General features: G+C 45.0%; 1 protein-coding gene across 6 annotated transcripts in view; it reads right to left on the bottom strand.

Moving 5' to 3' along the window:
• The window catches only part of armc9 (armadillo repeat containing 9), a 117,142-nt gene extending 94,292 nt beyond the window's left edge, over positions 1-22,850 (bottom strand). For 3 of the 6 annotated variants that reach the window (XR_013579608.1, XM_078563920.1, XM_078563923.1), the window contains exons 1-5: positions 22,756-22,850; positions 11,783-11,871; positions 9,813-9,938; positions 6,324-6,491; positions 1,725-1,880 (exon numbers count right to left, since the gene is read on the bottom strand). Coding sequence is in view for 5 of the 6 variants with exons in the window: in XM_078563920.1 (XP_078420046.1) it covers positions 1,725-1,880; positions 6,324-6,491; positions 9,813-9,938; positions 11,783-11,833 (501 nt within the window). In the remaining variant the exon portion in view is untranslated. Of the gene's footprint in view, positions 1-1,724; positions 1,881-6,323; positions 6,492-9,812; positions 9,939-11,398; positions 11,466-11,782; positions 11,874-14,456; positions 14,478-19,646; positions 19,667-22,755 lie in introns of those variants that run through there. The other 3 variants (XM_078563922.1, XM_078563921.1, XM_078563924.1) reach the window with 3 other exon arrangements.
• Positions 22,851-23,112: the final 262 nt, after the last annotated feature.

Raw genomic sequence — 23,112 nt, 5'->3', positions numbered from 1 at the left:
ACACTCCCTCCTGTGAGATTCAATGCCCCCTCCAGGTTCCTGATCCAGTGGCCTGCATTAAATTCTGCCTCATATTTTAAATTAAAAAACAACTTTAAGGAGTTTGAGAATCATATTTTCTAGCATACTTGTAAAATTAACCTCTTTGAATGATGCAATGTGAAGAGTTAATGACTGATTTAGGACAACAATTTGTCAGTTGACTTTGCCACAATATAGTACAACATCCTTCCCTTCAGTCCACCAAATGGTAATTTCAAAGTCTAAACCCAATCATGAAACCAACTTGCTCCCCAAAGAAGATGACAACAAAACTGGACAGCAAGTCTATTCTTGCACATATGCTGACTTTGGAGAAAGCCAAGGACTCAAAGGAAGAGTCAAGTGTGAGCCTTTGCTCATCTATAGCACTCATTTCTGAATCCAAAGGTTGCAGGTCCAATTCTATTCCAGGACATGAGCACATAATTTACAGGGATGTTACTAGTACTGAGGGTGCTGCACTATTAGAAGCATAAACTTTTAGATCATATATTAAACCATATTCCCTCTCAGGTGGACGTAGAAGATCCCATGGCACTATCTGAAGAAGAAAACAAAAATTCTCACTATGCCTGGTCAAAGCTTTTGTCTCAGAAAACACCAGAAATAAATTAACTTCTCATACAACTCATTGCTGATTTTGCAATTTTTCTTTATGTAAATTGGTTCCCACCTTTGACTTCAAAACAAAAGTGACTACTCTTGAAAACTAACTCATTGGTTGTAAAGCACCTTGGGAGGGAGAGTACTGGAGGCCTGGCATTGGGAACTCAGCCAAATTACGTTGGCAGCAGGGAAGCAGCGAGGTGGAAATGCTGCATGGAGGCGGCGGGAAGGTGTTTGAGCTTGTTAAAAAGGTCATTAAGTCAAATTAACATACCTCTGATTGGAATTAAATGCTGCATTCTGAATTTAACGCATGGCTCATGGTGATCACGTGTCATCAGATTGAAAGGTGGTGGTTTCCAGGCAGAGTCTCAGACACTGACACCGAGGAGAATGTGAGGCATTCTGGAGATGCCTTCCATTGGAGTGCAAACTGTTCGCTGAAAGGGGAGAGAGGTTGCAAAAGGTGCTAGCTAAATGCAAATACGTTCTTGTTGAATATCAGTTAATACATTAAGGGAAGTATAGAAATATTAATTAAAAAAAACAAAAACTCCTATGGGAATCTAAACAAAAAGAACTGCTATTTGTATAAAGGTTGCATTCTTGATCTCAACAAGGAACTATCACGTTGCAAATAAATGTGGCTTTCAATTGGACTGCACTTTAAAGGTCTTCAAAATGGGATCGTACTGGCACATGCTTAGTCTATTTCAATAAATCAGTGGAAAAGTCACCCCATTGCTCTACAGCAAGATTATTCAGAAAAGGTGTTGAAAAATAGACAGGTCTCTGACACCAGATACATTTTCTTTGAACAATGTACTGGGGAAAATAATGTCGTTTTTTTCTATCTCCAGTGCTTTCATCTGTATGGAAATACCCATCTTTCACAGGTTCTGGTGGAAATATGGCCTTTGGCAAGTCATGCAATTTGTCACGTCTGTGAGGTTTCTCCCATCAATGAAAGAAAATTGCCATCAAAATGCAGCATAATTGTTATATACCTAGATAAGTTACCTGTTAGCAAAACATCATTACCTAGTAACTACCAACACAAAGAGTGCAACTCGTACCTGAAAAAGCTCCTTAAAAGAGGGGTGCACTGTGGGATTGGGGACAAATGGCAGTGCATAAAAGGGTAAAAACTCTGTTGTCTGACTTAATGCAGCACCTCTGGTTTCTAGATAGTTTTTGAAATGCGATACTCTTTCATCCACATCATCTTTGTCCTGTTAAAAAGAAATCAGCATTTGAACGATGAACTTCAGTTAAGTACATTTCAGATTTTGTTTCTACAATCTGGTATTTTCTATATTTAACAAGACTTATTTTGCTTTCAATATATTGCCTGAAATCTTCCAGGGCATCAACTATGCCAATTATTTTTTCTCTATAAATTTTCCTCTGATTTTCTTTCCTTTCCATCCTCTACCAAAGGTTATGTGAAGTATGAAAGGTAATCATCCAGATGTTGTCACTTGAAAATCTGAGAAAAATGCATTCTAAGAGGATATTATAATTTATTATGGGTGACCATTTTTACTGTTTTTTTATGCATTATGTCTCAATACTTCCACATATTAAATTAGCCCGTGCATCAAGCTGACAAGTAATTTTAGTATAAATGCACTGGTCCATCAATGTGGTATTTTATGCCTCTCAGAAAAGATAGGACATGGGTTTTTCACATGAAAATGGCATGCTTCATAAAACCACAGCTAGAGGGGATATTGTCAACCCTGGGTATGCTATTCCTTATATGGCATGTACAATGACGCAGGTTTTTTTATCCTAGAAGAATTGGTTTGCTTATGGAAGTCTGCTTATGATTTTATACTCTGAACATTTCTCTCCGTTGAGAGAAATCCTGAACTTTAAGATTCACCAACAAAGTAATGTACATCACTATCAATTCTGTACAATTTATGCATTTATGAATATAAAAGAATTCAGCAAAATATTCCTTCAATCATGTTCTCTTTTGTCATATTAATATTCTGCAGCAGTAACTTCTTTTCATTATCTCACATAGTTTGATTGCCCTTCACTAAAAATGTCAAAACTGGAACAAAAATTGTCCTTTGCAAATAAAAAGATACAATCAGATAAAAATGTACAGGACTTACGCTCAATTATACCATACTCTGATAGAATATTAAAGCTCTTAAACTGGTCTTCAATGCAAATAATCTTTCTACTGTCATATAATCAGATCCACTTCCCCTCCCATAACCCAGCTGGAATATAACTGTGTGTTATTAACACTAGTTCAACATCATTTTATTTCCAAAAGGTGGTGTTTAAAAGTCAAGATGTGGCAAGAAATTGAGAAATAGTGACAAACCCTCAGTTAGCAAATATGTTACAATCATATTGTAAAAATACAACTAATTAAGTACCAGCTGCACTTTTATTCTTATGAACAACATGAAATAAGGTTATACGTGGACACCCGGGCTAGAAATGGTTTGATGTAGTTCCTGTTAAGAAGAAAAATAATTTGTAATTTATGTTATGTGGGGGAGATTAACCAACAATATATTACTTGCTACCTGCATGTACCAAGCAGAAACAGAAAATCAGCAGGATAGATCTACAGAGCTTTTTGAGGTAAAACACATGGCTGAGAATCTACAATAAGAAGCATGGGAATTTCCTAAAACTTGAATAAATCTTTCCACAGTGCTGTTGGTTAAGGGAGTTCCAGGATTTTGACCCAACGATAAAGAAGTAACAGTGATATATTTCCAAGTCAGAGTGACATGTGACCTGCAGTGGAACATGCAGGAGGTGGTGATACGAAGCACCTACTCCCTCTGTCTTTCTAAGTGATGGAGGTCACTGGTTTGGAAAGTGCTGTCAAAGAAGCCTTGGAGAGATGCTGCAGTGTATCTTGTAGATGAAAAGCACTGCACCAGTGATGGAGGAATTGAATGTTTAAGGCTGTTGATGGGATGCCGATCAAGCATGCTTTTTCCTGGATGACGAAGAAACTTTTTCATGTTTCTGGAGCGTTTGTCCAGGCAAGTGGAAGGTATTCCATCACACTCCTGACTTGTGCCTTGTAGATGGCAGACAGGGAGTCAGGAGGATCACTCGCAGTCTCTGACCTGCTCTTGTAGCCACATATTTATTTGGCTAGTTCAGTTAAGTTTTTAGTGAATGGTGTCCCCCCCCTCAGGATGTCGATGGTGGGGATTCAATAATGGTAGTGCCTTTGAATGTCTTGGGAAGATGGTTAGACACTCTTTTGTTGGAGATAGTTCTTACCCGGCATGTGTGGTACAAATGTTACTTGCCACTTATCAGCCCAAGCCTGGATGCTATTCAGCTCTTGCTGCATATGAGCATGGTCTGTTTCATGATCAGAGGAATTATGAATGGAACTGAACATTGTGCATCAACAAACAATGGAGGGAAGGTCATTGATAAAGCAGCTCAGGATAATTGGGCCAAGGACACTGCCTTGAGAAACTCCTGCAGCGATGTCCTGGGGCTGAGATACTTAGCCTCTAACATCTGGAATTCAGCTGTCTTTTTGTATTTGGACCAAGGCTATAATGAGGTCTGGGGCCAAGTGGAACTCAAACTGAGCAATGAAGAGCAGGTTATTGCTAAGTAAGTGTCACCTGAAAGCAGTGTTGATGATACCCTCCATCACTTTGCTGATGATTTGGAGTGGGATGATGGGTGTTAATAGACTGGATTTGATTTATCCTCCTTTTTGTAGGTAGAGAATACCTAGATAATTTTCCATTTTGTTAGTAAGCTATCAGTATTGTTGCTATACTGGAACAGTTTGTTAGAGGCACGGTAGTCCTGGAGCACAGGCCTTTAGCCCTATAGCTGTGATGTTATCAGAACCTGTAGCTTTTGTTATATCCAGTGCTCTCAGCAGTTTCTTTATATCAGATGGAGCGAATCAAATTGGTGGAAGACTGACATCTGCAATGCCGAGCACCTCAGGATTAGTTCTTGATAGATATCTACTCAGCACTTCGGGCTGAAGATAACCATCTGCAAATGCTTCTTATGTTTTGGATACTATTTTCTTTTAAGCCGTTTCCCAATTTTCTCTCCTCCCTTTCAGACGTATAACCCTCGCTCATGTGTGATCATATGAGCAATAGAAACAAAGTGGTAATTTTTTTTTGATTGCTACACTAGCTAAGATCAACTTAATGCAACACAAGCCATGCATTGAACCTAAGGCCTTCTGGTTTATACGGCTTTCGTTGAACCACTAGGGATCTTTCTTTGCACATGCTTACAAACACTGGTGGGGAAGCTTGATAAACAATTTTTCAGTGATAATATGGCACTGCAAAAGAATCTATTTGAGGTAAAACAGCACCATCTGCTGGTTACATTTCTAATATGATGGTGGAGTGACCAGACTACATACTTAGAAACTGCTGTTCTGAGACAAAGTTGAATTTTATTAACTTATCATAGTCCACTGCTAACAACTACTACTTGCCTGTGTATTAAGATACAAATGCTACTATAAACATTTCAAATGTCAGTGCATTCATGCAGCAGCAGCTGTTGATCCAATCTATGTTCCTAAGTAGAGTGAACTGTGAAGCTGGAATTTACATGCCCCCGTCAGGCATGTTTACAGTGGTTGTGTGGGGGAGGGGGGGGTGTAAAAATAGGTCAGGTGGCTAGCCCAGCACCTTTCCGCCCACCCCCATATCATACTATGCTATATATATGCTAGGTGGGTGAGCACCAAAATCAGAAACCTACCCACTGTATATAAATAAATAAATAAGGGTCATTTAGGCTTGTGAACAAGCCTATAGACCTGAATAATACACTCCCCACGCCAGAACACGGTTGACATGGGCAGTCGGGCAGGAGTGGGCTGGCCGTTTTTAGAGGCCTACATGAACGTAGACGGGAAGGAAGGAGACAGCACCTCATTCAGGGGGCGCCCTGTGTACATGGCACCTCCCCCAAGTGTCATGACCCCCTTCCTTCTGCCCAGCCTGCCCAACAAAACCTGCCCCCCCACCCCATTCCCCCTCCCTGAGTTCTGAGATCCAGCCCTGCCCTATAGCCCCAGGACTTACCATCTTGGGGCAGCCATGATCCTCTTTGGGCTTCTTCCTGCAGTCCCGGCTGCACCCACTACTCAGCTCTGACTCTGATGGGAGTGATGGGGCTGTCGGCCAATCGGATTGCCTGCAGTTTCTTAAGGCAGGACTTCCACCCAAGAAAGGGGCATTCCGCCCACTGCGCACCCCCCTCCCTAACAGCACTGTGGATGTACCTACATCACAGGGACTGCAGTGGTTCAAGAAGACAGCTCACTGCCGCCTTCTCAAGGGCAATTAGAGATTGGCAATAAATGCTGGCTTAGCCAGCAACGCCCACATCCCGTAAATGACTTTTAAAAATCTCCAAGACTTTAATAACTTTTGAGAGGCATACTTTAACAAATTAATTGCCAAGTATCTTGATAAATGCTGGAAAGAATATTATTTTCTACAAATAAAACAGTGTGTAGTTTTCAAAAAATAATCCATTACACTTTCCCTATAAGGACAATTTTAAAAATGAATATTGTTGTTATATGTATTAACAGGAAATTGGTACAAAGTTCACATAATTTAGCAGCACCTATTTAGCCACATTTTTTAAAAAAACTTTTTTTTGTAACTTACAGGCTTTCCAGAATTTTTCAAAGGAAAGATGGCAAAATGAACATGAAGGTAAAACTCCAATTTCTGGGGCAGTTGCTCATCATCTCTAACTCGAGGTGAAATATGCTGTTCCCACAGTTTGAAAAATACATTTCTGTTTCCATCTTCAAATGCTTTAAGCAAATCTCCCTGTTAAAAAGGAAAAAATACATTTTCATCCACTATACATAAAAATATTGTGTACTGAAACTAACCTTTTCATTAGTTATTTTATTTGTACAATCTGCAGCCCTTTGGTCTTGTCTTAATTAAAAAGGCTGTGAACATTGGCTGCAAAGGTTTCTTTTTCCAAAGATATATTTCATTCATATTTCTTTAAAAGATGCATTACAATACAAGTGTGGCGGTACATAAAGCACATTATAAATCAATTTGATTCAATACAGTATATGGTACTTGAGAGTGCCTCAGTCCACTTACATTGCAGATTGCATCTGTATCTACAATTCTTTTAAACATTTTCTCATGCATACAACCAGAGGGGTTTTACACTGATTACAGCCCCTCACCATACTCTTGTGGGAGAGCCATATATGATGGCTGTTCCCCCATTGAGCCTCTGTGGTAGCTGCAGCAAGCTTCAGCGCATCCCTCAGTATGTAGTCTTGGACCTTGGAATGTGTCAGTCTGCAAATTTTGGTCATAGACAGTTTCTTGCACAGGAAGACCAGCAAGTTTCAGACAGACCAAAGGGTGTCTTTCATCAAGTTGATGGCCTTACTGCCACAGCTGATGCTTGTTTCAGTGTGCGTCCCTGGGAACAGTCTGTACGGCACAATGTGCTCACAGAGTTTCATAAAAATCATTGCATCTCTTTCCAGATGCTGTGCGCAAATGCGCATTCCAGAAGGAGATGAGTAACTGTCTCTTCCTCACCACAGCCATCCTGAAGGCAGCGTATGGTGGCAGAGAGAAACCAGGTGTGCATGAATGATCTGAAGGGGAGAGCCCTTCTCACCACCAGCTCAGCTACATCTTGGTGCTTGTTTGAAAGTTCTGTCTATGAGATATTCTGCCAAATTATTTTGACAGTTTGTTCAGCGTTCAAGGAATTATAGCATCCCGATTAATGCTCTGCTTGAAAATCAGCTAGCTCAGCACAGACCCAGGGTTGAATAAAGGATCTTCCCGATGTATATGACTTATCCACTTGGAGATAAACTCATTGAGCCATCAGAGAAAACCTCCCAGTTCATCTCTCACCAATGTATTTAACATTTTTTTTTGCAGGGAAGGGAAACTCATCAAAAGCCCCACAATGCACAGTGAGCATAAATAAATCCCAGCAGAAAGGAAGAATACCTCAGCACAACACACACCCATAAGGCAGAATCCTGACTCCCCAACCCCTCCACCCGATCACCCTCAGAATCTTAAACTGGTTCTGGTGGGGGAGAACAGGAACCACTGGAGTCACCCTCCTCCCTTATGTTGAGGTAACTCTCCTGTCTTTATTCTCCCACCCTCTGTCCTCTACCTTCTCTCCGCCCTTTTCCAGTCATTCACTGTCTCGCCCCTACAGTCTCTCCTTTCCCTTCCTCCTCAATCTTCCTCCCTCCTCCCATCAGTTTCCTCTGCACTTCTCCTTTCCTATTTAGCTCCAATTATTTCCACAACCCAGATCCTGCCTAATCTGAATATTGCACTTGTTATTTTTTCCTCATGCGCATTGTCATGAGAGGTAAGACCACAATATTTAATTCTCCACCACCACCTCCCACTCCCACTAGTAGGGTCGGAAATGTGAACCCTGTTATCAATTTTGTATCTTTTTTATACTTTGTATGTGACGGATTCATTTATGTGTATTCAGTATTTTGTATTAGCTCCTGATAGATGAAGAGGTAATTTTAGATGAGTGCTCTACTGTTGAAGGGAAGGCAGTGGCATAGTGGTACCGTCACAGAGACCCAGAGTGATGCTCTGGGGGCCCAGGTTCGAATCCCACCATTCAATAAAAATCTGGAATTAGAAGTCTGATGAAACCATTGCCGATTGTCGCAAAAACTCATCTGGTTCACTAATGTCCTTTAAGGAAGGAAATTTGTCACCCTTACCTAGTCTGGCCCAGACCCACAGCAAGGTGGTAGACTCTTAAATGCTGTACCAGTATTCACTGGACCAGTATTCTAGAGACCCAGGGTAATGCTCTGGGGACCTGGGTTCGAATCCCACCATGGCAGATGGTGGAATTTGAATTCAATAAAAATCTGGAATTAAAAGACTGATGATGACCATGAACCCATTGCTGATTATTGTAAAAATGTGGTAGACCCTTTAAAATGCCCTCTGAACAAGGGCAATTAGGGATGGGCAATAATGCTGGCCGCATCCCATGAACGAATGAAAGTAAAATGAAGTAGTGTTGAGTTATGGATGGATTGCATACACGTTAAGAATATGCTGTTTGGGTTGTGACTACGATTGATGACTTAAGGTAAGTAATGACAGACAGGTAACAAGATCAGAACACGACAACACGGGAATAACACAAGAGCAACACAGAATGGACTTGGAGGTTTATTGTACAGATTTAAAGGTGACATAAGGAGACACAAGAGAAAAAGAGTCACGAGCCGTTTGTGCCATCTGAACTAGGATACTGGTTGTCTTTGGTTTGTTATAATAACTTTTGTTGCTTAATTGATTGTCCTAATAGCACTGCATCAAGTGTCTCCTTGTCCAGAATTTATTGTCTTGTCTCTGAACTTCTTAAAACAGTCACTAGGCAAAAGTATTTCATAATGCTACATTATGCTCAAAAGATTAAGCAGGTCTCAGGTTCAAATTCCATGGTTTTAAGACAACCCTAAACAGTCAGAAATCGCTAAAATTAACCTTCATAAGCCCCAGTTCAGGAGAGGAAAAACACAACCAGGTTTTGCACTATTTATCATTATCCAGTAAAGTCCTGCTAATAGGATGATGTTCATATCTAATACCACCCACTATTAAAAAACACACAAATATATGCACAAACCCACCTTCCCCCTCCCCACCCCACTTGGCTAAAGTCTCAGAGGGCTGTTGATGTTCATAGAACCATGCTCAGTAATGAATGTTTGCTGTTTGGAAAAGAGGAAAGAGAAGGGGAGATGAAAAGGTATGCAAATTCATTAAGCTGAATCAGAAAAAAATCTGGATAACAGATATTCCAAGGGGAAAATTTTTTTCAATCACAGAGAAACTATATCATTATATCTGTGCAGCTAAAAATTCATTCATATCCTTGTAATCTCATACAAACTGAAACTGTACGAGTAACTGATAGAATCACCTGTGACATCCCATTTGTTCTTTGTAACACAGACCATGTAATGATTAATGTTCAAAAGTATGTTTCAAAAAGTAATAATTACTATAACTTTAGCATCAGAAAGTAATAATTATTGTAGCACAGATTACTTTAAGACTCTCAAGTAGTGATCCAAAAGAACACACAAAGTTTACCTGAATGTGTGAAGTCTTAAAATCTTGGTCAGCGCTCATTGGTGGTTTTGGGATTGCCTTTCCCTTGCTTTTGCATTCCTTATCAAACATATTCACAGTTTCCACAAAAGCAGCAAACTTTAAATACTGATTGAGAGAGAAATAGTTTAATGTGTGAAAACCATATAAAATATTTCCTGATAATTTTAATATTCCAGTTTAATTCAATTTTCACAGTATTATTAGACAGAAAATGTTAATCATTAAATGTCACCATCAATGCTTGCTTTAATAAACAAATTATTTGCATATTGCATGGGCAGCCGCTGTAATATTACTCTCTCCTATTTTAGGGAGATCTGAGATACCAGCCAGCTCAATGATAACATTAGCAGAGCACGCAGCTCAGAGCCATCTCTTCTGGCTGAGAATGTATAGGAAATAAAGACAGAAAATTTAAAATTGAGGAGGGAGGAAGAGGAGGATTGAGCATGAAAGATAAAAATAATCCCCATGTTCTTCTGGTAAACTATTTTCAATTACTCAATTTTGTGATTACATTGAATTGTTTTAGCCGAGCAAGTGGTAAAATTAAGCCAGGGTAGGCAATTTCACAGTTTTACACTTCTCTTTGAAACAGATTTACGTGATTTAAAATAAACTATAGTTTTCAACATTATATAGACCCTCTATATAGAAATTTCACAATGCTCATACATGCACAAATCTCAGACACAAGATGAATAGGCTCTGAACTGAAACCGAACTTTAGGCAGTTTGTATCCTGGAGTTTTATTATGGCTAGAAGCCATTTGCAACTTGTCACCTGTGGCCCAGGCAAGCTTGCTACGCTATGTGCTGTTGGGGTCCATTTAATACCAACAGTGGGATACTGTTAAAGATAGAAACGTTCACTCTTGTTTCCTTATTCTCCAGCAAGAGAAGGCAAAGCTATCCCAACTTCCAAGAAGCAAATAAAATTACAAATTTGATTTCAGTTTTTAATTTAAAACTGCTGAATCAATGTTGCAAGATTATTATAATTCTGCATTTACTTGTGCAATTTGATAATTTCACATCATCTCAATTCAGTTTCGAATATTTTCAGGCTGATAATCAAAAGGAAACCCTCCCTCAAACCAGTTCCTTCAGTTATCATGGACCATAATTTACTGTTTAATTTGCTGTTACTTGTCTTTTGCATGTTTAGGTTTCTTTGTTTTTTGTGGCAAGTTGTTGAAAGTGCAAGCTCATAGTGGTGCAACAAGGGAAATCTGGACATCTAGGCTCTGAGTAAACAGGACTAATAACTGTGCATCTGTTTAACCGAATGTGAATTTAACAATGTAAGGACTGAAAAGGAAGTGTAAATTAGAGTGGGTGAATTCAATGTCAATGTTACATACAGAAAAAGAAATAAAGAGAGGGAAGGAAAGATTGAATTAAGAACGAGAAAAAAAGAGACAGAATGGAAAAATATTTATTATTTTAAATGTTATGTTTTAAAAATCGTCAACAACTAAAACCTGAAGGAATGAGACTTCACAGTTGTAGTCGTTCATTTTCAGTGCCAGAGAGGTATTTTGGCATAACTAATACTTAACCACCTTGGTAAATGGGTTCCTAGGCTGAAATGGACAAGACCTAATTTTCTCTGGCGAGTCCAGTTCATACCTACCACACAAATACAGAAACATCACATAGTTCAATACATTTCAACTGTAAGCCAGACAACAAGATGTCACTTTTGCAAATCTAATGATGGAGAGGGCACATCATACAACAACCTTTGGATATCCACATACAACTGTGCATTTGCCACTCTACTGCCCTGAAATTTCTCCACTATTTGTGCATAAATAATTGCAAGCATCATTGGCCTCACCATTATTTTGACAGCAAATTTGAGCTCATGATCAACATTTAATTTAACCAATTTTTAATGTATATGGATAGCAATGCTCTTTCCAATGTACTTTCTGTCAACCTACCTCTTTTATCAAACCATTTAGCTCAGCTTCATGTGCTAAGTTGTCCCCCATGGTTCATGGAATAAATTACCGTTTTGTAGCTAAACAATCTATAAAAAGGAGACAATCAAAATATAATAGTAAGAAATGATCCAAAGGTCTGTGAAATTCAAATGGCTTTCAGTGAAAGCTGATCATAAAATGCACGAATTAAACACCATAAACTTCCAAGTTTTTAAAGAATTTATACCATTGCATGAAAATGAGCATACTGCTGCTCTACTAAACTGCTGACATACCAATCATTGTGTCTGGTCATTTTACTTGGGGAAAATTCTTTTAAGATCTTTTTCAAAAAAGTGGATGCCAAATTATTGAGCATATCTCAAGGAACACTGCAGTTTTAAAAAAAAATTAAGGGTTTTTTGGCTACGGCACTTGTGTAAGCAACAGGTGCAAACATGCAGTAAAAAGTGTCATATGTTCTGAATGTCACAGTAGTTCATTGTACATGAGTTTCTGGGTATTTGAGTCAATGGAGCTCAGGCAATAGCTTTGGTAGTTTGGGGTTAAGGGTTGTATTTTTGAGCAGAGGGGTGATGATGGTAGATTTTAAGGAGAGAGGGGCAGTACAGAGACTTTTAACGATATCAGTTAACAAGTGAACCAGTAAGGGAAGTTGGATGGTGAGCAGTTTAATGGAATTGGGTTGAGGAAGCAGGATGTGAGCCTCATGGAAAAGATGAGCAGTGATTGGGCATGAGGGGAAGTAGGAGAGAAACTAATGATACCAGTTCAGGGTTGGAGTGAAGGGGGGGTGGGTGGGTAGCCTTTGAGGAAGTTTGGGATCCAGCATCCTAGGGGAAGGGAAGGAAGTGGCAGAGGCAGCTAATCGGATGGTCTCAATCTTAATGACAACAAAGTCCATGAGCTCCTTGCCCTTATTGTTGGAGATGAAGGTGAAGGAGACAAAGAAGAAGAGTTTAGTACGTTGGTACAAGGATGAACTCCAAAACTACTGGTAAATACAGAATTAAAAAACTGGAAGGTAGTGATGTTGGTATCTTTGCACCGTTGGCCAATAGTTAAAAGTAACATCTCAGCTTTCTAGCACAACATGTGCGTTGAGATGAATACCGTTTTATTCTACTTTGTGCAGGATTGATTGTTGTTTACAAATTGAAAACTGTGTACCAATAAGGAATAGTGTATATGTAACTTTTGCAATTTGTCTGTCCCTGTAATTGTAACCATTGCAATCTTGTACTTTAAGAAAGGCTAAAGAAGTGTTTATTTATTGCTATTATTTCGATCTGATGGTGCAGTGGGCAGGGAAGAGATCAGTAATAACGAACAATATCATGGCAGCTCAACTGCACTCACTTTCCAACCTTCTGTGAAAAATTGATAAACATGACACCACTCTAACTTATGAATTTTTGGTTCCTCTTCCCTATTTCACAGAATTTACTCTGCAGTAACACAAAAATAGGAGAAAAGCAGCAGATTTCTATATACTTGTCATCAAATAAATACATTTTGTATAATGACAGGAGCAGTACAGTCTGCACTCTATAATTTTAAGCACTAAATGCCCATTCGCCATGTTATTTATGCCACTTAATTCAAACTATTGCAACTGATTGACTTCCTCTTTTAATTTTTTTTGAAGTGTGTATTTAAATAAATATGAAAGAACTAAACTACAGAATCTCGACCTACCATTAAAGGTTCACACTAGGCAGCTTGGGGACAATGGGGAATGCAGATATAATTATGGTCTTGGTGGTATATACTATACACAATGGTACACTTCATTTTGTTGTAGAAGCTTGTTGAAACCTAGGGACTGAAAACTCCAGCTAATGAAGCTGCTCACTCAAAGTGCTAGTGGATTTCAATCCCACAACATAAGGGGCTAAAAACTGGAGTGTCGGATTTTAGCTATGGGGATTGCCCATACCCAGTCGAGGTGATGCAAGCTTCATGTTGCCTGCTCATCACCATGATTGTGGCATGCAACCCAATGCAAAATGCACTGCCGATAGCAGGGTGCCCAGGTTTGCACACAGCTAGCACAAACTACAGCTGGTCTACACATCTTTAAGGCAGCCTGCACCTCTTAAAGGGGATGTACATTCTGGCTGCAGTAGATGGTAGAATTGTCTCCAAAAGTGCTTCTCAGAAGGAATGACAAAATGGAGCAGCAAAACAGAGTGAGGACTCTGATGTAACCTTGGCAATTTGTCTTTCCCTGTAATTGTAACCATAGCAATAGAGACCTTAATCCAGCAGGAGGAAATGAGAAAAGAGGTCATGTTTCCTCAGGAATGATGGGATCAGTTAGCCACACTGTTCAATTCAGGGAGTGTAGTCCTGAGGACTTGCTTGTGTGCCGCAAAAGATTCAATGCCCTCAAACTAGCAGGTCAAGGTCACGCAAAGAACGCATCTTCAAACGCCATCACCTACCCACCGCACCACTAAACTTACATGTCACTCAATGCACTACAGCCCCATTGCAAACTCATCAGCAATCTCTAGCAATCAGGAGTCAATCCTAACATTCAGATGTTCCACCTCACCCACAGCCATTTACCACTGCTGCAAGCACAATCACATCTCGCAGCTTCCACATACTGCCAACTACTCAGCTAAGATAGGCACATTACCCACACACATTGCAACATACTCACTGAAACTCTTCACTCTCTTTTCCAGGTCAAGGTTGCAGGAGCAGCAGTAGAGAACCAGAGGAAGACAGGCTTGCCTGCATCTCCTGAACCTCTTAGAGGAGACTGTGCCGGGAATTATTGAGCTGCCTTTGACTCAGGCCATTGCAACCAATGTCACCATGAACATCCATGATGATGATATGTTACTGCACAGTCTCAAATCTCACTTCCCCTTCATTCCATTGTGATATGAACATCTTGCTTTCCAGCCAACTCCATTCCCTGACCCAAACCTTCTCTTTCTGCATTTCAGACACCCAGGACCAGTAAGTGCAACATCATAATGAAAACTGCAAGTATACGCAGACATATGAGGAAGAACCACCTTCATTTGATCTAATACTCACACCCACCAGTTCAGATACTAGCACTGCATGTGCTTCAGAAGGTAGTATAGAGGCAAGATTAGCATGTCACCAGGTACAAGTAGATTGTAGCCAATGAGAGGGAAAGGATGGTGAATGTGCCATCTCGCCAGATGGGTAGGTCGTAGATAAGTTCTGCTGCAGAACACTCAGATGAGGGCTTCAATAGGTTGATGTTGAGGATGGGGAGGGGATTCAGACTGTGGACAATCAGTGTTGAGGATGGCGGGGGGGAAATTCAGATGTGGACCCTCAGTGTTGAGGATGGGGGTATTCAGATGTGGACCCTCAGTGCTGAGGATGGGAGGATTCAGACTGTGGACCCTCAGTGTTGAGGATGGGGGGGCGATTCAGACTGTGGACCCTCAGTGTTGAGGATGGGTGGGGGATTCAGTTTGTGGACCCTCAGTGTGGACCCCCAGTGTTGTGGATGGGGGATTCAGAATGTGGACCCTCAGTGTTGTGGATGGGGGATTCAGAATGTGGACCCTCAGTGTTGTGGATGGGGGATTCAGAATGTGGACCCTCAGTGTTGAGGATGGGGGAGGATTCAGACTGTGAACCCTCAGTGTTGAGGATGGGGGGGGGGGGGGGATTCAGACTGTGAACCCTCAGTGTTGAGGATGGGGGGGCAGGGGTTCAGACTGTGGACCTTCAGTGTTGAGGATGGGGGGGGGATTCAGTCTGTGGACCTCAGTGTTGAGGCCGGGGGGGGAATTCAGACTGTGGACCGTCAGTGTTGAGGATGGGGGGGATTCAGACTGTGGACCCCCTACAAGGGCCATCTGTCACCATGTTGTGTTCAGCGTGCTTATTCTGGTCCTGCTACTGGTCTGATCAGTAAGGGAACCGAGGGTTATGGGGAAAAGGCAGGAAAGTGGAGTTGAGGATTATCAGATCTGCCACGATCTCATTGAATGGCAGAGCAGACTCGATGTGCCGAATGGCCTACTTTTGCTCCTTCGTCTTATGGACCGTTTCTGGGGAAGGTGGGACCTGTACAAGGGGGACGGTCTACATCTGAACCAGAGCCGGACTAACAACCTTGCGGGCGGGTTTGCTAGTGCTGTTGGGAGGAGTTTAAACTAATTCGGCAGGGGGAGGGGACACAGAATGTTAGCAGAATAGGGACACATCATAATACAGTAAAACAATCAAGTCAGAGGGAGTACAGCTGCATTAAGCTTCAAGGGAGTAAGGCAAGGCTGGATGGCCTCTACTTTAATGCCAGGAGTATGACAGCTAAAACGGATAGTTAAGGGTGAGGATTGACATGTGGAATTGTGATATAGTAGCCATCACTGAGACGTGGTTGAGGGAAGGGCAGGATTGGCAGCTCAACATTCCGGGATATAGAATCTTCAGGCGAGACAGGGGAGGGGGGTAAAAGAGGAGGAGGCATTGCATTATTAGTTAAGGAGTTAGTTACTGCAGTAAGGAGAGATGAAATCTTGGAGGGGGCATCGAATGAAGATTTGTGGGTAGAGTTTAGGAATAAAAAAGTGCCAGCCACATTGTTAGGTATTTATTATAGATCCCCAGACAGTCAGTGGGAAATTGAGGAGCAAATATGTGCACAATTTGTGGAGGTGTGAAAAAACAATAACAATAGGGTAATTATATTAGGTGATTTCAACTTTTCCAACATTAATTGGGATAGACATAGTGTTAAGGGCTTGGATGGAGTGGATTTCTTGAAATGTGCACAGGAGAACGTTTAGGTCAATATGTAGAGGGTCCAACAAGGGACGGCGCAGTGCTGGACCTAATTCTGGTGGTGAGCGAGCATTTTAGCAATAGCGACCACAACATGGTACAGTTTATATTTGCTATGGACAAAGAAATCAACAAGTTGCAAAAAAATGTTTTGGATTGGGGGAGAGTGGATTTTAGTAAAATAAGGCAGGATTTGGCCAAGGTAGACAGTTACTTGTGGAGAAATCTACAGAGGAACAGTGCGAGGTATTCAAAAAGGAAATGTGGAGGGTACAGGCCCAACATTTTCCCCTTAGGGTGATAGGAAGGAGTAACAAGCCCAGAGAACCATGGATGACCAGAGGTATTCAGATTACAATGAAAAGGAAAAGAGAGGCTTTTAGCAGGTACAAGGGAAGCAAATCAGCAGAGGCATTAGTGGAGTGCAGAAAGTGCAGGGTGGAGCTTAAGAAAGCAATTAGGAGAGCAAAGAGGGGATATGAGAAAGCTCTGGCTGGTAAAAGTAGGGAAAATCCCAAGATATTCTATAAGTATATCAATGGGAAGAGGATAACCAGGGAAAGAGTAGGGACCAAGGGGGCAATCTATGGGTGGAGCCAAAGGACATCGCTAGAGTGTTGAATGAATACTTCACATCCATCTTCACCCAAGAGAATGAGGATGAAGGTATCGAACTCGGGGAGAGAGACTGTGAGGTTCTTAAGCAAAATAAAAGCAAAATACTGCGGATTCTGGAAATCTAAAACAAAAACAAAAATACCTGGAAAAACTCAGCAGGTTAAGAGGTTCTTAAGCAAATTGATATAGGGAGTGACAAGGTATTGGAGGTGTTGGCAGGCTTAAATGTGGACAAATCTCCAGGTCCGGATGATTTGTGTCCCCGACTGCTGAGGGAGGCAAGGGAGGAGATCGCAGGGGCTCTGACCCAAATTTTTAATTCCTCTCTGGCCACAGGGGAGGTGCCAGAGGACTGGAGAACAGCTAACATGGTTCCGCTATTTAAGATGGGTTGTAGAGATAAACCAGGGACCTACAGGCCAGTGAGTCTCACGTCAGTGGTAGGGAAACTATTGGAGGAAGTTCTGAAGGAGAGTATCTTTCTCCAGTTGGAGAGGCAAGATTTGAATAGGGATAGTCAGCATGCCTTTGTCAGGGGGAGGTCATGCCTAACAAATTTGATTGAATTTTTTGAGGAGGTGACCAGGTGTGTAGATGAGGGTAGTGCAGTTGATGTAGTTTATATGGATTTCAGCAAAGCCTTTGACAAGGTCCCACATGGGAAACTTTTAAAGAAGGCAAATGCACATGGGATACAGGGTAATTTGATAAGGTGGATTCAAAATTGGCTTAGTTGTAGGAGACAGAGGGTGATGACAGAAGGATGCTTTAGTGACAGGAAGCCAGTGTCCAGTGGCATACCACAGGGATCTGTGCTGGGTCCCCTATTATTTGTCATTTATATAAACGACATAAATGACTATGCGGGGGGTAGGATTAGTAAGTTTGCAGATGACACAAAGATTGGCCGGGTGGTTAACAGTGATGTTGAGTGTCTTGGGCTACAGGAAGATATAGACCGGATGGTCAAATAGGCAGATAAGTGGCAAATGGAATTTAACCCTGAAAAGTGTGAGGTGGAGGTGATACACTTTGGAAGGAGTAATTTGACAAGGAAGTATTCAATGAACGGCATGGCACTAGGAAATTCTGAAGAACAAAGGGGCCTTGGCATGTGTGTCCATAGATCTCTGAAGGCAGAGGGGCGTGTTAGCGGGGTGGTGAAAAAGGCATGTGGGACACTTGCCTTTATCAATCGAGGCATAGATTACAAAACTAGGGAGGTCATGTTGGAATTGTATAGAACCTTGGTGAGGCCACAGCTGGAGTACTGTGTGCAGTTCTGGTCGCCACATTATAGGAAGGATGTGATTGCACTGGAGGGGGTGCAGAGGAGATTCACCAGGATGTTGCCGGGGATGAAACATTTAAGTTATGAAGAGAGGTTGGATAGACTTGGGTTGTTTTCGTTGGAGCAGAGAAGACTGAGGGGCGACCTGATCGAGGTGTACAAGATTATGAGGGGCATGGACAGGGTGGATAGGGAGCAGCTGTTCCCCTCAGTTGAAGGGTCAGTCACAAGGGGGCATAAGTTCAAGGTGATGGGCAGGAGGTTTGGGGGGATGTGAGGAAAAACCTTTGTACCCAGAGGGTGGTGACGGTCTGGAATGCATTACCTGGGAGGGTGGTGGAGGCGGGTTGCCTCACATCCTTTAAAAAAGTACCTGGATGAGCACTTGGCACGTCATAATGTTCAAGGCTATGGGCCAAATGCTGGTAAATGGGATTAGGTAGGTAGGTCGGGTGTTTCTCACGTGTCGGTGGAGACTCGATGGGCTGAAGGGCCTCTTCTGCACTGTGATTCTGTGATATGAAATGAACCATATCCTGATGTCTAACCTAGATCTGGGCCTTATACAACTCAAAAGTGTCACCTCTGACCCTTCCTAACCTTTTTAATTGGAAAACACTGTCAACTGGAACACAATCTATTCCTTTCATTTTCTTAAAAATCTTGATCAGGTCACCGTAACTGCAGTTCATGTTCTTCACAGTTTATTTTAACCAGACTTGGAAAACTGAATTAACTTCACAATATCAAAGAATTGCTGAAAAATAGTAACTCAATAATTTTTGCAAAGTCTGAAACATAAATATGACAACGAAAACAAGGGCAGAATTGATACAGAAAGAACCGAGGAAACAATATATTTTTGCACCAGAGCTCTCTCAAAGAAACAGGAACAGAAAATAAAAATGGTGGAACCAGCAACTAAAACATGGAAAAATAATTGAAAACAAAGTTAAAATAAACAAGAAACATTACACAGATTATAATACAGTCCTTTAATAAAACCCAAATATGTCATGAAAATCCTTGGTCGTAAGGCAAAAGTCCCAGGCTTCATGAGACTGAAGTTTAAAACAGCAAGGGAGTAAATGTCCGCAAATGAAGTACAACACGAAAAGGAATGTGGTAGATCAGAAACACAGCTCAACTTTCTCTGACTACCTGGTGAGAGGAGGGGCAGGCAAGTCCTTGTGGGTCTGCCCCTGGAGGATGGGTGGGTGTAAAGCACCTTGGAACGTTTTCATTGTCAAAGATGGGGGGGCGGAGGGGAAGGGGGCGAGGAGAAGGGGAGGTGGGGGACGCGGCGGGGGGGAGGGGGAGGGGACGCGGCGGGAGGGAGGGGGAGGGGACGCGGCGGGAGGGAGGGGGAGGGGACGCGGCGGGAGGGAGGGGGAGGGGATGTGGCTTGGGGGGGTGGGGAGGGGGTGGGTGGGGGGGATTAGGGAGGAGTTGTGGGGTCGGGGGATTAGGGAGGAGATGCGGGGAGGGGGGGTGGGTGGGTTGGGGGGATTAGGGAGGAGATGCAGGGAGGGGGTGGGTCGGGGGGGATTAGGGAGGAGATGCGGGGAGGGGGTGGGTGGGGGGGATTAGGGAGGAGATGCGGGGAGGGGGGTGGGGGGGGATTAGGGAGGAGATGCGGGGAGGGGGGGATTAGGGAGGAGATGCGGGGAGGGGGTGGGTGGGTGGGGGGGATTAGGGAGGAGATGCGGGGAGGGGGTGGGTGGGTGGGGGGGATTAGGGAGGAGATGCGGGGAGGGAGTGGGTGGGTGGGGGGGATTAGGGAGGAGATGCGGGGAGGGGGGGATTAGGGAGGAGATGCGGGGAGGGGGGGATTATGGAGGAGATGCGGGGAGGGGGGGATTAGGGAGGAGATGCGGGGAGGGGGTGGGTGGGGGGGATTAGGGAGGAGATGCGGGGAGGGGGTGGGTGGGGGGGATTAGGGAGGAGATGCGGGGAGGGGGTGGGTGGGGGGGATTAGGGAGGAGATGCGGGGAGGGGTTGGGTGGGGGGGATTAGGGAGGTGATGCGGGGAGGGGGTGGGTGGGTGGGTGGGGGGGATTAGGGAGGAGATGCAGGGAGGGGGTGGGTGGGTGGGGGGGATTAGGGAGGAGATGCGGGGAGGGGGGGTGGGGGGATTAGGGAGGAGATGCGGGGAGGGGGGGATTAGGGAGGAGATGCGGGGAGGGGGGGATTAGGGAGGATATGCGGGGAGGGGGGGATTAGGGAGGAGATGCGGGGAGGGGGTGGGTGGGGGGGATTAGGGAGGAGATGCGGGGAGGGGGTGGGTGGGGGGGATTAGGGAGGAGATGCGGGGAGGGAGTGGGTGGGGGGGATTAGGGAGGAGATGCGGGGAGGGGGTGGGTGGGGGGGATTAGGGAGGAGATGCGGGGAGGGGGTGGGTGGGGGGGATTAGGGAGGAGATGCGGGGAGGGGGTGGGTGGGTGGGTGGGGGGGATTAGGGAGGAGATGCGGGGAGGGGGTGGGTGGGATTAGGGAGGAGATGCAGGGAGGGGGGGTGGGGGGATTAGGGAGGAGATGCGGGGAGGGGGGGATTAGGGAGGAGGTGCGGGGAGGGGGGGATTAGGGAGGAGATGCGGGGAGGGGGGGATTAGGGAGGAGATGCGGGGAGGGGGGATTAGGGAGGAGATGCGGGGAGGGGGGGATTAGGGAGGAGATGCGGGGAGGGGGTGGGTGGGTGGGGGGGATTAGGGAGGAGATGCGGGGAGGGGGTGGGTGGGTGGGGGGGATTAGGGAGGAGATGCGGGGAGGGGGTGGGTGGGTGGGGGGGATTAGGGAGGAGATGCGGGGAGGGGGTGGGTGGGTGGGGGGGATTAGGGAGGAGATGCGGGGAGGGGGTGGGTAGGTGGGTGGGGGGGATTAGGGAGGAGATGCGGGGGGGGAATAGGGAGGAGATGCGGGGAGGGAGGGATTAGGGAGGAGATGCGGGCAGGGGGTGGGTGGGGGGGATTAGGGAGGAGATGCGGGGAGGGGGTGGGGGGGGGATTAGGGAGGAGATGCGGGGAGGGGGGGGTGGGTGGGTGGGGGGGGGTGGGTGGGTGGGGGGGATTAGGGAGGAGATGCGGGGAGGGGGTGGGTAGGTGGGTGGGGGGGATTAGGGAGGAGATGCGGGGAGGGGGTGGGTGGGTGGGGGGGATTAGGGAGGAGATGCGGGGAGGGGGTGGGTGGGTGGGGGGGATTAGGGAGGAGATGCGGGGAGGGGGTGGGTGGGTGGGGGGGATTAGGGAGGAGATGCGGGGAGGGGGTGGGTGGGTGGGGGGGATTAGGGAGGAGATGCGGGGAGGGGGTGGGTGGGTGGGGGGGATTAGGGAGGAGATGCGGGGAGGGGGTGGGTGGGTGGGGGGGATTAGGGAGGAGATGCGGGGAGGGGGTGGGTGGGTGGGGGGGATTAGGGAGGAGATGCGGGGAGGGGGTGGGTGGGGGGGATTAGGGAGGAGATGCGGGGAGGGGGTGGGTGGGTGGGGGGGATTAGGGAGGAGATGCGGGGAGGGGGTGGGTGGGTGGGGGGGATTAGGGAGGAGATGCGGGGAGGGGGTGGGTGGGTGGGGGGGATTAGGGAGGAGATGCGGGGAGGGGGTGGGTGGGTGGGGGGGATTAGGGAGGAGATGCGGGGAGGGGGTGGGTGGGTGGGGGGGATTAGGGAGGAGATGCGGGGAGGGGGTGGGTGGGTGGGGGGGATTAGGGAGGAGATGCGGGGAGGGGGTGGGTGGGTGGGGGGGATTAGGGAGGAGATGCGGGGAGGGGGTGGGTGGGTGGGGGGGATTAGGGAGGAGATGCGGGGAGGGGGTGGGTGGGTGGGGGGGATTAGGGAGGAGATGCGGGGAGGGGGTGGGTGGGTGGGGGGGATTAGGGAGGAGATGCGGGGAGGGGGTGGGTGGGTGGGGGGGATTAGGGAGGAGATGCGGGGAGGGGGTGGGTGGGTGGGGGGGATTAGGGAGGAGATGCGGGGAGGGGGTGGGTGGGTGGGGGGGATTAGGGAGGAGATGCGGGGAGGGGGGAGTAACCCGTTATCTCCTTATTTGCGACACCAGAAAAGGCAAACCCATTAAAATCATGAGGAGTCTGTTTAAAGCTAAAACTGCTATTGACCGGAGCTGAGCAGAAAACAGCTACGTGACCCGTGTCACAGTCAATGGAGCTCGCAATCTGCACGCGCCCTCAGTTTTCCACAGCTATTAATATATAATTATATATTCTGAGAAGTGATATTTTTGTAGGGAATGGATAAATTGTGCCACTCAGTCCCCAATACCTTGAATTCTCCGCTCCAATCAGCCAAGTCTAATGTGACCCATTTATGGTGATCAACCGCCAGCGAGCGACCGGAAGTAGCTCCTTGACAACCCGGCCCCCCGACGGCAAACAACAAACTACCGCAAATCCTTGTCGCAAAGTATCGCAAACCCTAACCCTGGACAAAGGCTGCAGAAGCCTCAACGTCTGGAGTCTGTGAACACAACCTCTCTCCACTAAACAATACGGTGTCAATAACGCGATACAAATCGACTATGTTGTCAATGGTCACTCCGGTGCTTTTAATATTCGAATGAATTGTGACTTTAGTTTGTTTTTGACTGGTGGACAGAGAAGTATTCGCCAGGCTACCTTT

Source organism: Cetorhinus maximus, chromosome 19 (genome assembly GCF_964194155.1).
Source record: "Cetorhinus maximus chromosome 19, sCetMax3.hap1.1, whole genome shotgun sequence".
Taxonomy (NCBI): Eukaryota; Metazoa; Chordata; class Chondrichthyes; order Lamniformes; family Cetorhinidae; genus Cetorhinus; species Cetorhinus maximus.
This window is presented reverse-complemented; position numbering and strand designations above follow the sequence as displayed.